Source organism: Petaurus breviceps, unplaced genomic scaffold (assembly GCF_028583685.1).
Source record: "Petaurus breviceps papuanus isolate PSGF00001 unplaced genomic scaffold, PetGlider_PUasm1.0 139, whole genome shotgun sequence".
Lineage (NCBI taxonomy): Eukaryota > Metazoa > Chordata > Mammalia > Diprotodontia > Petauridae > Petaurus > Petaurus breviceps.
This window is the reverse complement of record NW_027185697.1, coordinates 13,802,317-13,818,109: the sequence shown is the minus strand read 5'-3', so window position 1 is coordinate 13,818,109 and position 15,793 is coordinate 13,802,317. Positions and strand designations below refer to the sequence as shown.

The 15,793-nt window shown below is 40.4% G+C and overlaps 1 protein-coding gene across 2 annotated transcripts in view; it reads left to right on the top strand.

Annotated features, from left to right (window-relative positions):
• LOXL2 (lysyl oxidase like 2) overlaps positions 1-15,793 on the top strand; it is a 154,035-nt gene that overhangs the window by 31,978 nt on the left and 106,264 nt on the right. For both annotated transcript variants that reach the window (XM_069066818.1, XM_069066807.1), the window contains exon 3: positions 6,567-6,742. In XM_069066818.1, the coding sequence (XP_068922919.1) occupies positions 6,567-6,742 (176 nt within the window). The remainder of the gene's footprint in view (positions 1-6,566; positions 6,743-15,793) is intronic.

The window sequence follows — 15,793 nt, the reverse complement described above, 5'->3', positions numbered from 1 at the left end:
TCTTTCTTTCTTTCTTTCTTTCTTTCTTTCTTTCTTTCTTTCTTTCTGTCACATGGCTAGTAAGTGTGTCAAGTGTCTGAGGACAGATTTGAACTCAGGTCCTCCTGACTCCAGGGTTGGTGCTCTTTTCACTGTACCATCTAGCTGCCCCTGGAAATTTCATTCAGGAAATCCTGAGTTCAAATACAACCTCAGATGCTTACTAGCTCTGCGACCCTGAGCAGAATCCAGAAGTGAGGTGATGAAGGGATGAACCAGCATGGTGTTAGTGTCAGAGGAGAAAATGGGGGCATATCAGAGAGATGCTGAAGAGATAAAATCTATAGGCCTTGCCAACAGCTTGGACGTGGGGAGTGAGAGATAGTGAAAAGTGCAGCATAACATTTAGGTTGTCAACCTGAGGGACTTGGAGGAGTGTGTTTCCCTTAACATTAATAGGGAAGGTGGTGGAGGAGGGTTGGGTGAAAGACAATGAGTTGTTTTGCACATTTTGAGTCTAAGATGTCTACTGAACCTCCAGTTCAAAATGTCTAAAGGCAATTGGAGAAGCAAGATTGGAGGTCAACAGAGAGATGAGATCAGGAAAGGTATATTTGAGAATCATCAGCAGAGATAATAAATAAATCCATGGGAGCTGATGAGTTCAACAAGGGAAGCAGCATAGAGGGAGGAGAGAAGAGGCCCCAGGACAGAACCTTGTGGGACGCCTATGGTTAGAGGGTGTGATTTCGAGGAAGATCTAGCAAAGGAGACAGAGAAAGAGTGGCCAGAGGTAGAAGGAGAACAAGGACAGAGAGAAGAGAGTATTAAGGTGGGAGAGAGTGATCAACAGTGTCAAAGTCTGCAGAGAGGGCAAGGAGAATGAGGATTGAGGAAAGGCCATTGGATTTGGTAACTAAGAGACCATTAGTAACTGGAAGAGCAGTTTCGTTGGAATGAGGTTAGAAGCCAGGTGGCAAGGGATTAAAAACAGAAGGAGAAGAGAGAAAGTGGGGACCCTGATTGTAGGTATTCTTTGTGTTGAATTTAGCTACAAAGGGCAGAAGAGAAATACAACAACAGTGGGGATAGAAGGACCGCGTAAAGATTTTTTCAGGATGAGGGAGACAAGGGCATGTCTATAGGCAATAGAAAATGAACCAGTAGACAGGGAGAGATTGAAAATAAGTGAACGAGTAGGGATGATGAGGGAGGGGCAACCTGTTAGAGGAGACTGAATGGAATGGGGTCACTTGAACAAGTAGAGGGGTTGGCCTTGGTAAAGAGTAAGACCATTTTGTCATGTGACACAGGAGGGAAGGAGGAGATGTTGGCAGAAGTACCTGAATGATAGGAGATGAGGGAGATGGGAGGAGATGGAGCTCATGGTGAATGGCCTCATTTTTTCTGTAAAATATGAGGCCGAGTCTCTGCTGAGACAGTGGGGGTAGGGGAAGCCGTGGGATATTTGACAACAGATGAAAAGGTTTGGAAGAGTTGCTGTGGAGAGTGGAAGAGTGAGTTGATGAGGGAGGTGTGGTAGGATAACCTAGAAGCAGAGAGGGCCCAGTTGAGGCTGTGTAGAATAAATTTGTTGTGGACCCAATCAGAACAGCTGCATGATTTTCTCCATCTTCAGTAAGCATCATGTGTGTGTGGGAACAAAGGTGGTCAATTGTGGAAGTGAATCCAAGATCGATGCTTGGTTGGGTGTAATTGGCAATAAGATAAGAGGACTGGACATTCCAGAAAGGAGGACTGTGTAGAGGTGAATTGGTTCATCAAGGGATTAAGACAGAGAGAAGAGGAGACAGTGGCTAAAGCAAGGGAGATGGTCTGGGAGAGAATTGAGGGGTCAAGGTATTGGAGGTCTTGGTATGGATAAAGGATTGGGTTTGGTAAGGGAAGGCAGAGGGAGAGGGGGAAAGTCAGTACATGATGGTCCTCTGCCTACTTCTGTTTCCTCATCAAAAAATGTGGATAATAATAACTTCTACCTCCCTGGGTTGTCATGAGATCCAAATGAGATAATATTTGCAAAGTGCTTATAAGCTAGCCTGGAACATAGTAGATGTTTAGTAAATGATTATTCCCTTCCCTTCCCACCTTGTTCCTATTAGATAGTGTCACTTAAAGAGATGGAACTTTCACATTAATTCTGTTAACCCACAGGGGTCTACAGCCTACAGGTCAGGAACCACTTTCTTATGGTGTTTACTAGGAAATTTTGAAAACCCCTCCAGGGTGGGTCAAGAGTTTGCCTCCTTGACTTTTGGTGTTAAGGAAGGTCACTGGAGTGGGGAATGTCCAAACTGGCTTGACACATCATTGGCTCTTTCTAGAGGGTTTAAAATCTCAAGAGGAAGCATTTTGTAGTGGGAGGTCACAGAGACAGAAAAAATGATTTTTAGTTCTGATTTTAATGGCTTCCAGCTATGTGACCCTGGGAAAATCCTTGACCTTGGCAGAACCTCAGTTTCCTCATTTGCAAAATAAGGAATGATAATCTATGTAGTGCCTGCCTCATAGGCTGTTTGTAGACTTTAAAATATAATAGAAATGTGAGACACTCTTTGAGCTATCTAAGGCTGGGCAAGATGGAACCTCCTCTGGGCTATGTGAGAAGCCCACTGCACAGTGCTGGAAGGGAATTAGGCTCAGAGTCAGAAGTCCTGGGTTGAAATCCTGGCTCTGCCACTTACCTGCATCACCTTGGACCAGTCACTTAACCAGGAAGGAAGGAAAGGGGGAGGAATTGGACAAAATTACCTCAGAGGTTGCTTCCAACTCTACATTTGTGATTTTTAGTATCTGTGAGTGTGAACCTGCCTGTAGACTAGAAAATACCTATTTAACTTTGCTGAGCTCAGAGGTGGCCACAGATGGAAGAGGCCACTTCTTTAGCGCCCAGACTTCTGTGCATCATAAATCCATATGCAAAGAAATGGGATAAGGAGGGGGCCACGTTCTGGATGTCTCTTCTTCAACATTTGCATGGAATGGAATCTGGTTAAAATGAACATTTCATTGATCTCTCAAAGGAAGATATGTCAGCAGGCTGTTACCATCTCTCATTAAAGGCCAAATGGGGAACAAATGTGTAGAAACAATAGTCTTAGCAGCTCTGCAGAATTAAGAGGCAGCTGGAGACAAACTCTGGCCTGGAGTTCAAAGATCTGAGCTTGAAAATCAGCTTTGACATGGAATTAAGTAAACAGGACACTGAGCCTTCAGTTTTTTCACCTTTAAAACAGGCTTAATAATGCACACACTACCCACCTCACTAGAGTGTTGTAGGAACAGTGCAAACTGAAAAGTCTTACAGAAAGAAGGGTTGTTAAAGATGCCTACAAATCATTCCTTCGTGAGCATTGACTTAACAGCCTACATTTTCTAGGTGCTGTCCCAGGTGCTGAGGTTACAGAGATGAAAATGAAAACAATTCTGCCTTCAAGAAACTTCCATTCTAAGCCTAGAATTATGTATTCATTTTTCATTATTTATTTTTTAACATTTACTAATTTTTTAAATTCAGAATTTTCTTTCTCCTCAATTCTCCTCCACCCATTGAGAAGGCAAGAAATGTGATATCAATTATACATGTGAAATAATGCAAGGCATATTTCCATATTAGCTTTGTTGCAAAAAAAAAAGGCAAGAAAAAAAGTGAAAAAATTATGCTTCGATCTGCTTCTCTCACTTCTCTTCAACATGCTTCTTTTCCTGGAGGTGTATAAACACTTTTCATCAAGAATCCTTCAGAAGTGAGACTGGTGACTTTGCACATCTCTCCCTCATTTAAAACAATTCACTTGCAAGTCATGGCATCATTTTCCTAATGTTGTGGTCCTCTTTGAGGATGAAGGACAAACCACAACCGCAACCTGTGAGGGGATTCTTGTATTGCTGAGAATAGTGAAGTTATCCACAGTTGATCATCATAAAATATCTCTGTTATTGTGTGCAGATGTTCTCCTTGTTCCACTAACTTCCCTTTGTATCAGTTCATATAAATCTTCCCAGGTTTTTCTGAAATTATCCTGCTCATCATTTCTTAGACCACAATAGCATTCCATTATGATCACATACCAGAATTTTTTAAATCTCTCTCCATGTGGTGAGCATTCCCTCAATTTCCAATTCTTTGCCACCACAAAAAGAGCTTCTATAAATATTTTTATACAAATAGGTCCTTTTCCTTTTTCTCTGATCTCTTTGGGATACAGATATAGTAATGATGTTGCTGGGTCAAAGATTAGCCACAGTTTTATAGCTATTTGGGTATCATTCCAAATTCTCCAGAATGGTTGGCCTAGTTCAGAACTCTACTAAAGAGTGCATTAGTGTCCCAATTTTTTTCATGTCCCCCCCACCAGCATTAATCATTTTTCTTTTCTGTCATATTAGTTGATCTTACAAAGTAAGGTGGTGCCTCAGTTGTTTTAATTTGCATTTCTCTAATCAATAGTGATTTAGAACATTTTTTCATATTATTACTGATAGCTTTGGTTTCTTGTTCAGAAAACCACCTGTTCATATCCTTTGACCACTTATCAATTGGGAAATGACCCATATTTTGACAAATTTGATTCAATTTCCTATATATTTGAGAAATGAGGCCTCTATCAGAGAAACTGGCTGTAAGATTTTCCCTCCAGTTTCCTGCTTTCCTTCTAATCTTGGCTGCACTAATTTTGCTTGTGCAAAACATTTTTAATTTAATGTAATAAAAATAAAAATTTTACTTCCCACTATTCTTTCTATCTATTGTTTGGTCATAAATTCTTCCATAATCCATAAATCTGACAGGTAAAATTTTCTACTCTCCCCTAATTTGCTTATAATATTACCTTTTTTCTTAAATATGTCTCTATTATGACTATACCTAGTTTCTACCAAAACACTTTCCAGTTTTCTTAGAAAATTTTGTCAAATAGTGAGTTCTTCAAAGTTTTGATTCTTGGGTTTATCACACACTAGATTACTTTGGTCATTTACTGCTGTGTCTTGTGTACTTAACCTATTCCACTGATCCACCACTCAGCCAGTGCCAGTATCAGATTGTTTTGATAATTACTGCTTTGTAATACAGTTTGAAATCTGATACTGCTAAGCCACCTTCCCTCACATTTTTTCATTGATTCCCTTGATATTCTTGACCTTTTGTTTTTCCAGATGAATTTTATAATTTTTTTCTAGCTCTATAAAATAAGTTTTGGTAGTTTGATAGGTATGGTCCATTTTGTACTTCTTATATACATTATATATACAGTACACACACACACATGTATATACTTTTATAAGCCCATTTTGATTCCCTCCCCCCTCTACCAACAAAATGTAAGCTTAAGGTCAGGGATTGTTTCATTTTTGTCTTCATATCATCATCTTCTATCTCAGTGCCTGGCACACAGTAGGTGCTTAATACATGCTTATCAATTGATTGATACGCAAGGTGTTCCAGAAGTCAGTGCAGTTTTCGTTAAATAAAACTTGAAAGTATGAGCATCTAGGGGGAGGGTTAATCACCAGTTGTGAGTGTTTTTCCCTTCTCCCCCAGTGGCAGTCCCCTGAGTCATGGCCCAACCTGTAATCTCCTAAGGTTGGTTTCTTTGGTAACAGCTCTGGGAAAAGTACTAGACTTGGGGCCAAGAGATACCTGGGTTCAGACCCTGCCCCTGATTCTCACCAGCTTGTGATTCCAGGCAAGTCTTGACCTCTCTGAATCTCATTTTCTCATACCTAAAACTGGGATACCTCAAATTGTATGTAATAGATCTGCCTTTTGATAAATGATTTATCTGTGAAGTGCTTTATGAATATTAAAGGGTTATCATAATGATCACAAGAGGTAGAGCTGGAAGTGACCTTAAGTGTCATCATAGTCAACCCCTTCATTTTACAGATGGGGAAATTGGGCTTAGAGGGGGCCTGCTACTCACAAGCAATAAGCAGCAGAGCCCATCTCCTCCACCTTGAATTAATTCTAAATTCAGAACTTTCCCCACTATACCAGGAAATCACCTCAGCCTGCCATCCAGAGCTTTGATAATGAGTTAAGGATATAGACCACGGGCTAGCGGCTCTTTGCTTCTTGGGTGTTGGCCCAATTTTTTTCTTAGGATAATTTTACTTGTGGACTACAAGAAGGGAAATATCTGGGTCATAGAATAAGAAGAGTCTGACAGGAGGATGGGCTGAAGGGATGGGGTTGTATGGAGGGCAACTGAGTTCAGGTCTCAGTTCTAGGTCAGTATAAGATGATGATGATAAGATCATAAAATCATAGATAAGATCATAGATGTCATAGATAAGATCATAGAATCACAGATAAGTTCATAGAATCATAGATAAGATCATAGAATCGTAGATAAGATCATAGATGTCATAGATAAGATCATACAATCATAGATAAGATCATGAAATCATATATAAGATCATATATGTCATAGATAAGATCAGAAGATGATTCACTCATCTACAGAGAACTGGAAGGGAGCTTTGGAGGAATTAGACCAACCTTCTCATTTCCCCAAGACCCAAACCTTCTTTTACATTATTCTTGACTTTCTTCTTTTCCCTTGCAGGCCCCATCTGGATGGACAATGTTCATTGCACCGGTAGAGAGGTGACCCTGGCCGCCTGCTCCTCCAATGGCTGGGGTGTTGCCGACTGCAAACACACAGAAGATGTGGGTGTGGTGTGCAGTGATAAAAGGATCCCTGGCTTCAAGTTTGACAACTCGCTCATCAATCAGATTGATGTAAGTAATGCTCATTTCCATGCACAGTCTATATTCCTGGTCGTGTTTAATTTGCACCAAGTTACATGATGATGATGATGATGATGGTGGTGATGATGGTGATGGTGATGGTGATGATGATGTTGATGTTGTTGATGTTGATGATGAAGGTGAGCATTTATATGGCCCTCAAAGTGCTTTACCTATGTGATTTCATCTTCATAATAATCCTAGGAGGCAGGTGCTGCTATTATCCTCATTTTACAGGTGAGGAAACGACACCCAAGTCCATTATCCACTCAGTTGTCAAAGTGATCTTGAAGTGCATCTCTAGCTATATATAACTATCCCACCTCATTCAATAACCTCTTGTGGCTCGAACCCTTTATCAGCTCTCCTTCATCTAAGTGCCTTCCTTCCATTGATTATTCCCAATTTATCCTGTTTTCACCTCATTTGTACATAGATTTTTGCATGTTGTCTCCCATATTAGATTGTGACCTTCTTGAGAACAAGACCTGTCTTTTGTATCACCAGTGATTGGTATACAGCTGGCACTCACTAAATGCTTGTAAACTTAGCTGAGATTGAGATAGATTCAGTGACCCCCTAGGGTCACACAGCCAGTTAAATGTCTAAGGCAGGATTCAAATTCAGGTCTTCTTAACTCGTAAATCCAATGCTTTCCACTGGACCAAGTGGCTGCCTTAGCTTGAAGGGTCTTCTATGATTAGAATGATTCAGCTTCCCAGAATCTAAGGTAGAAGAGACCTCAGTGGCCATCTAACCCAACCCAGTTCTGAATCCCAATCCCCTCTATACAACAAATGGCCTTTCCTTGAAGACTTTCAGTGACAGTGAGCCTGCTCCCTCCCAAGGCAGTCTTTCCCTTTGTGGACAACTCTGATCTTTGGAAGTTTTCCTGACTTCAAGCCTCCATTTATTCCTCCCTCCTGTGGCCAGAAACACAAGTCTACTTAGCTCCACTGCCTACCAACAGTGTGACCTTTGAACAATCACTTACCCTTCTTCAACATTAGTTTCTCCCTCTTTAAAATGGGAGGGTTGGAATAGATGACTCCTAAATCTGGTGGCTTCTAATCCCTCTACACCAGGACAATTCTTTAAATACCTGAAGACAGTTAGCATGTGCCACCTCCCCACTCTCTCAGTCTTTTCTTCTACAGGCTAAATATTCCCAGTTCCTGCACTTTGACTTTCAACAAATATCTCAATTAATTAGTTAAGTAACATGTATTTAATTAATATCTGACAGTCAAGCACTGTAAGATCTGTGGAAATCACCCTCCCTGCCTTCAAAGAACTTGCCAGAAAATAACCCCTAATTATGAAATGCTTTCAAGGACCAACATCCTCAGGATCAAATCCATAGTGTCTCTGTTATTTGAGTCAAACTCTATGCATCGTGGAGATGTGCAGAGAGAACCAACCTGTGGACCTTGTTCAAACCCTTCCTAATGCATCCTGGCTGTATGACTCTGGAAAAATCGCTTAACTTTTCACTGTTCTGGACAAGTTTGTAACATAGTAAATTGTAGAAGAGGTTCCAACCTCCATTGGTGGCATGTTTTCTTCATCTGGGAGTTCCCTATCTCAATGAAATCCCAGGTCCAGCCGCTATCCCCTATCCTATTCTAGGTGGGTAATTACTGGTCTCCAGCTGTTTTGGGGAGCTGATGATGGAGATGTTTACAGAAGTCTTTGAAATTGCCCTATTTGGTCTCCAGAAGGTATCTGCCAATGGAATGTGGTTTTGACATTTTCTCTCCATGACTAACCCCATCCTTCCATTTTCTCTTATATTCCTAGAGCACACCAAACACTCTGGGATGCTGGCCAAGCCCAATTTATGGAAAAAAGATTATCTCTTAGACTCACCAGGCTTGTTTTCTCCCAAACGATGGGATGGGATAAGACCACCCCCACTGTGTACCCTTTGAGTTGGGCTAGCATCCAATCTACCATTACATCATGGCTAGATGCAGTTATTCCATATCTCAGACACACTGCAGTAATTCAAGGAGCCATTTGTTTTTGCTTTTTCTTGGTGAAAGCTATCCCTCAACAACTCATTAGCTATTTTTCAAGAGTTGTTAGGAACCAAAAAAGGCATCCCTCTGTGGTCCACCTGGCTATGAGCCTCCCTAGCATAGCTAGGCAAGTCAAAAAAACAAATATTTAATAAGCACCCACTATGTGCTAGACTTTGGTGATACAAAGGCAAAAATGAAGCAATCCCTACCTTCAGGGGCCCTGCATTCTATTGATCAACGAGCATTTTTGAGGTACCTACTATGTGCCATGCACAGTGAGAGGCCTTTGGAATACAAAGACAAAAATGAAATACTCCATCCCTCAGGGGGCTTATGTTCTATCAAGGGAAACAACATGTAGACATATAATCTACAAAGTTAAGTAAATACATGCAAGATCATTTGGGTGGGGGGAGGCAATGGTAGCTCTAGGGATTCTATGGATGACAGCCCTTGACTTGAGCTTTGAAGGAAACTAAAGTTTCCAAGAGATGAGGGTGAGGAGGGAGGGCACTCTGGGCATGGGGATGTGCAAGATCACAGAGCTAGAAGATGGAATGGCATGTGAGGGACAGCAAGAAGGTTGGTTTGAGTAGATTGTAGATTGTGTGAAAGACTGAAAATACCAGGCAGAGAAGCTTGTGTTGGATTTCAAGGGTAATATTGACCCCCTGGGATTTCTTGAATAGGGATGTGGCATAGTCAGGCCTTCACTTTAGGGAAAATCACCTTGGCAGCTGTGTGGAGTGGGCAGGGAGGCCAATTAAGAGAACATTTACTAGCCCAGGTGAGGAGGAATGAAGAACTGGGATGGTTGTTGCATATCAGCTGATGGCACCCCATCTGGCCAGGGCTCATGTTCAAAGCCTTTCTGACCTGGTGGGATCTGTTAGAGTATGTTGTTTCAGGTGGCTAGGTGGCACAGTGAATAGAGCACCAGCCCTGAAGTCAGGAGGACCTGAGTTCAAATCCGGCCTCAGACACTTGACACACTTAGTAGCTGAGTGACTTTGGGCCAGTCACTTAACCTCAGTTGCCCTCCAAAAAAAGAAAACTAGAGTATGTTGTCTCTGGAAAATCACTGAGTCACATTCATGCTATAAAGACTCAATGGGAGTAACACATAAACATGTAGTTTGCACATTTCCCAGAATCACAGAATTTGAGAGTTGGCAGCAGGGATCTTGGTGGCCATCTAGTCCAGTTCAGGCCCCCAAAGAATTCCCACAGTAATCCACAAGTGATCAGCTAGCCTCTCCCCAAAGACCTCCAAGGAAGGGTCACACTCTCAAAGCTGGAAGGGATATCATCCAACTTGTATCTGACCAAAAATATCCTCTTAAGTACCTTCAACATGTGGTCATCTAGTCCTTTCTTGAAGATTTCAAACTAGGAGGAGGCCATACTTCCTTCCTTCCTTTCCAAGGTTGACCCTTCCATTTTGGGATAGTTCCATTTTTAAGGAAGTTTTTCTTTTCATAAAGTCTAAACTTTCCTCTTTATAACTTCCATTTTGTATACATTTCATGTCTCGTCTACTAGATTAGAAACTCCCTGAGTGCAAGGCCATGTTTCATTCCTCCTTAAGCTTCCTTCAACCTTCACACAATGCTTTGTATACAAGAGGTGCTCAACATATACTACAATTGCCTACATACACATATGTGTCTTTGTGTGTTTATATATGAAATTTGTTGTTGTTCAGTCATTTCAATCATGTCTGACTCTTCATGATCCCATTTGGGGTTTTCTTGGCCAAGATATTCAAGTAGTTTATCACTTCCTTTTCCAGTTCATTTGACAGATGAGGAAATTGAGGCAAACAGGGTAAAGTGACTTGCCCAGGGTCACACAGCTAGGGAGTACCAGAGGTCAAATTTGAACTCAGGTCTTCCTGACTCCAGGTCTACTGTTTTATTCACTGTGCTACATAACTGCCCATATCTATCTGTCTGTCTGTCTGTCTATCTATCTGTCTATCTGTCTGCCTGTCTGCATACCTATACACACATTATATATATACATATATATATATATATACATATATATATGTACTTATGTATATGTGTGTATATGTTCATTGTGGTTGTGGCATGTGTATATAATATATATAATAATCATACATGTGTGGGTATGTATGAAGGCAATCCATCTATATATCCATCCCATCATATTGTTTTAGGGTTAGAAGACCTTGGAGGTTTTCAAGATGAAGAAACAGAGGCACAGAGAGATTAGGTTTATATAGCTAGTTAGTGTCTGAGGTGGGATTTGAACTCAGGACCTGCTGATTACAAGTCCAGTGACCTACCTACTATATCAACCTGTCCCTCATAGACAAAAGGCCATCTATTAAGTAGGCTGGTTTGGTTGGAGTATAAGATGTGTATTTTCCCCTCTGGGGCCATGGAAAAATTAAACTAATCCCTCTTCTAAGTTCCAGCCCTTCAGATATTCAATGACAGCCGTCCTGTAGCCATGGAACCTTCTCTTTTTCAGACTATGGAGCCTTAGATCTTTCAAAAATGTAAGCTGATGTCATTATGGTTTCTAATGATGAGCATGATGTAAGCTTCCAATGATACTGGTGGTTGATGGTTAAGCCCAGTCTACAGCCCTAGTAATGTGCCCCCATGGAATTTAGCCCATATATCTACTGGAAAATTCAGATGTGTTGCTCATCTCAGCTTCTTAAAGTCAGAGGTTCTGCCCTAAAGTTCCATATTACCTTCCCTACTCCCCTGATCCCCAGTTCCTTAGTACCTAGGACAGTGCTGAGCATGTAGTTGGCTGCTTGGTTGGGTGATTTGGCTCAAGTGCTCTGGTGAGTACCTATTTTGCCAACAATGCTTTCTCCCCATGAATGTAAAATGAATATTTACCCTTGTTGGGTTGTGCTTCTGCAGGGATAAACTTACATTGAGCAGCAATGAGAAGTACCCAGGATTCTCTAATCTCTTCACACTACACACCCAAAGGACTCATTCAGTGAGCTTGTTTAAGGCATACTTAATAGGACTCTGTTCGGTTTATTGCTTTAATTGCAGCCCCAGGATAACCCATTTTGAGCACTGAACTTAGATCAAGCTACTTGGGATAAAGAAGGCATTGACAGCTTGAATGGAAGGAAGATGAGCCAAAATACTGCTGGGGATTAGATCAGGCGAAATGAGAGAATTTTAGGATTATAGGTTCAAAACCATAAAGGACATTCAAGGCCACCAAGTCCAACCCCCCTTATTTATTTTTTCCCTCCTTCCCCACCCTGCCCTAGAGAAGTCTACAGTTAAACGTGAATATATACACATATATATACAAGTATACACACATAGACACATATATGTAAATCAAACTATACATACTTCTCTTTATGAGTTCTTTGTTTGAGGGTGGATAGCATCTTCCTTCATATGTCCAAATCTTTTCATTTTTTTTCCTTTTTGGAGGGCAATTAAGTGACTTGCCCAAGGTCACATGGCTAGTTTTTGTGATAACTGTCTGAGGCCGCATTTGAACTCAGGTCCTCCTGACTCCAGGGCCGGTGCTCTATTCACTGCACCACCTAGCCACCCCTTCATGTTTTTCTAAACTCAATCAGCTCATCATTTCTTATAGTACAGTAGTATCATATCACAATCATACACCACAATTTGTTTAGCCACTCACCAGCTGAAGGGAGTCTATCATTTAGCCAGCCTGACAGGTATAAGATCGCATCTCAAAGTTGTTTTAATTTGCATTTCTCTCACCAATAATGATTTAGAGAATTTTTCCATATGACTATATAGTCTTGATTTCTTCATTGAAAAGCTGCCAGTTCATATCCTTTAACCTATGATCAATTGGGGCATGATTCTTATCCTTGTAAATTTGTCAAAGTTCTTTATTTGAGAAATAAGACCTTTATCTGCAATACTGTTTATAAACATTTTCCCCTGATTTTTCTGATTTCCTTCTAATCTTGGCTACATTCATTATTTTGTACAAGAACTCAATTTAATATAATAAAAAATTAGCCATTTTATACCTTACAGTGCTCTTTATCTCCTGTTTCTTCTATCCCTGACTCTGATAACTCATGTTCTTCTAATTTTCTTGTGATATCTCCCTTTATATCTAGGTCATGTACCCATTTTGATGTTATCTTGGTACATGGTTTAAGATCTATATATATAGATACTATCTATATATACTATATATACTATATACAGTATATATATACTATATATAGCATATATACTATATATATAATATACTATTTATATATATACATGGTCTATGCCCAATTTCTGCCACTGTTTTGCAGCTTTCCCAACAATTTTTACTAAATAATGAATTCTTATCCCCCAAACCTAAATCTTTACATTTGTCAAATAGAAAGAACATTACTATTGTCCTTTACTACCATATATTGTATGTATATTCTGTTCCACTATCTACCTTTCTATTTCTTAGCCAATACCAGATAGTTTTGCAACTCACTGGCTTATCATATAGTTTGAGGTCTGGTACTGCTGAGCCTTCTTCCTTTACATTTTTTTCCATTAGTTTCTTTGAAATTCTTAACCATTTGTTCTTCCAAATGAATTTTGCTACTTTTTAAAAACTCAGTAAAATAATTTTTAAGGTAATTTAATTGGGATGGCATTGAATAAATGAATTAGATTAAATTGTCATTTTTATTATTTTAGCTTTGTCTACCTATGGACCATCAATATTTTTCCAATTATTTAAATCTGACTTTATTTGCACAAGTAGCATTTTATAATTATGTCCATTTAGTTCCTGGTCTGTTTTGGCAGGTATACTCTCTGGTGTTTTATATTCTCTACAGTTATTTTCAGGGTGCGACCTCTTGCTATCTCTTCTTAAAGGATTTTGTTGGTGATATATAAAAATGCTTATGACTGATGTGGGTTTGTTTTATATCCTGCTACTTTGCTAAAATTATTAATCATTTCAACTAATTTTTTAGTTTAATCTTTAGGATTTTTCAAACATATCATATCATCTGCAAAAAGAGATAGTTTATTACTGCTCCTTATTTTACATATGAGGAAACTGAGACTGACAGGATAAATGACTTCTGCAGGGTCATACAGCTGGTAAACATTTGAGGCAGCAACGATGTCCACAGGGAGGAGGTACAATGCCCATCTGGCCATCCTTCTCTTTGGGCCACCACCAGGTGCCATTTTGCCACTGATTTCTTTTCAATAAAACATTGCAAAAAACTTGACAAACATTCCTTGACAATCCCTGATCTGTTTGGCAGTGGGATAATTTGAGGCCAACAGGGTCAGGTCCCAAGATCTATGTTATGATAAATTATGGGAACCATTGGGAATTATGTTACCTCTATTAAGAGATTCTGAGATCACAGTCTCTGTATCAGGAAGACCTGATACCATGAAGTCCAAGTCGTGTACTGACTGTGTGACCCTGGGCAAGTCACTAGATAGATGATAGATAGATAGGTAGATAGATAGATAGATAGATAGATAGATAGATAGATAGATAGATAGATAGATAGATAGATAGATAGATAGATGGATAGATAGATGGATAGATAGATGGATAGATAGATGGATGGATAGATGGATAGATAGATGGATGGATGGATGGATGGATGGATGGATGGATGGATGGATGGATGGATGGATGGGGAGAGAGAGAGAGAGAGAGAGAGCATTTGTCCAGTCTTATTGTGTACTAGACACTGTAAAGGGATATAAAAAGGAGAAAATGTGGAGAACCACAGATCAGGGGGCAAAGACAACAGCCGGTACTAAGGCCTGGAGATGGGACGGGGAGCACAGTGTGTGAGGAACAGCAAGTTTGTGGAGGGGAGTGAAGAACTTCCTACAGAAGGTGGACTTTGAGCTGAGTCCTGTAGGTAGCCTGAAGGCAGCAGTGAGGGGGACCAGAATTCCAGGCTTAGCCAGGGAAAAGGCATGGGCTGAAGAGTAGGAACAACCAGGGCCGGCGGATCACAGGTATGTAGAGGGAAGCCTGGAAAGGTAGGATGGGGTCAGGGTGCAAAGCGCTTTAAGAACCTGATCAAGTATTTTATATTTGGTCTTGGAAATAACAGAGAGCCACAGAAGTCCATAGGTCAGGGAGGGAAGTGAGACATGGATGGACCTGTGCTTTAACAGTTGGGCAGAGGATGGATTGGAGTGAGGGAGAGACTTGGGACAAGGAGACTAATTACAAGGGTCCAGTCCAGAGGTGATGACACCAAAGTTTCAAGCCTGGGTGACTGGGAGGATGGTGTTCTTCTCTATAGTAATATAGGAAGAGGGGGAGGGTTGGGAAGAGAAAATGAGTTCTGTTTCAGCCATGTTAAAGTTCAGATACATATGAGATGTCTAATTGGACTTGCCCAAGAAACATTTTTGATATGGAACTAGAGTATTGATATTTAAGAACTGGGGATTATCTGCATAGAGATGCTAATTGAACCCACCAAGTGTGATAGAACAGGGAGAGAAAAGGAGAGCCCAAGACAGAGCCTTGAGGAACACCTACAACTAGTAAGTATGATGGGGAAGAAGATACATAAATGGCAACTGAGCAGAATCAATCAGACAGGAAGACCCAGACTGGATAGAGTATCCAAAAGAAAGGGGGGACAACAGTGTCGAAGGCTGAAGACTCCAATTTGACAATGAAGAGTTCATTGATAACTTTGGAGAGAATAATTTCCATTGAATGATGAAGTAAAAAACCAGACTGAAGAAGGTTGAGGAGATGCAGTAGAGGAAATTGTAAAACTGGAAAAAAAGAATTAAAAAACCATAAAAGCAGAATTAATTACCAAGTAACCAGATTACTGATGAGAAACATTTCCATGTTTAGTTAGGCTGACCCTTGGAAAGCAGTCACTCTGTTGTCAGCATTATAATTTTTTTTTTTGCCTTTTGGAGGGCGATTGGGGGTAAGTAACTTGCCCAAGGTCATACGGCTAGGTTTTTGTGTTAAGTGTCTAAAGCCAGAACCAAACTCTGGTCCTCCC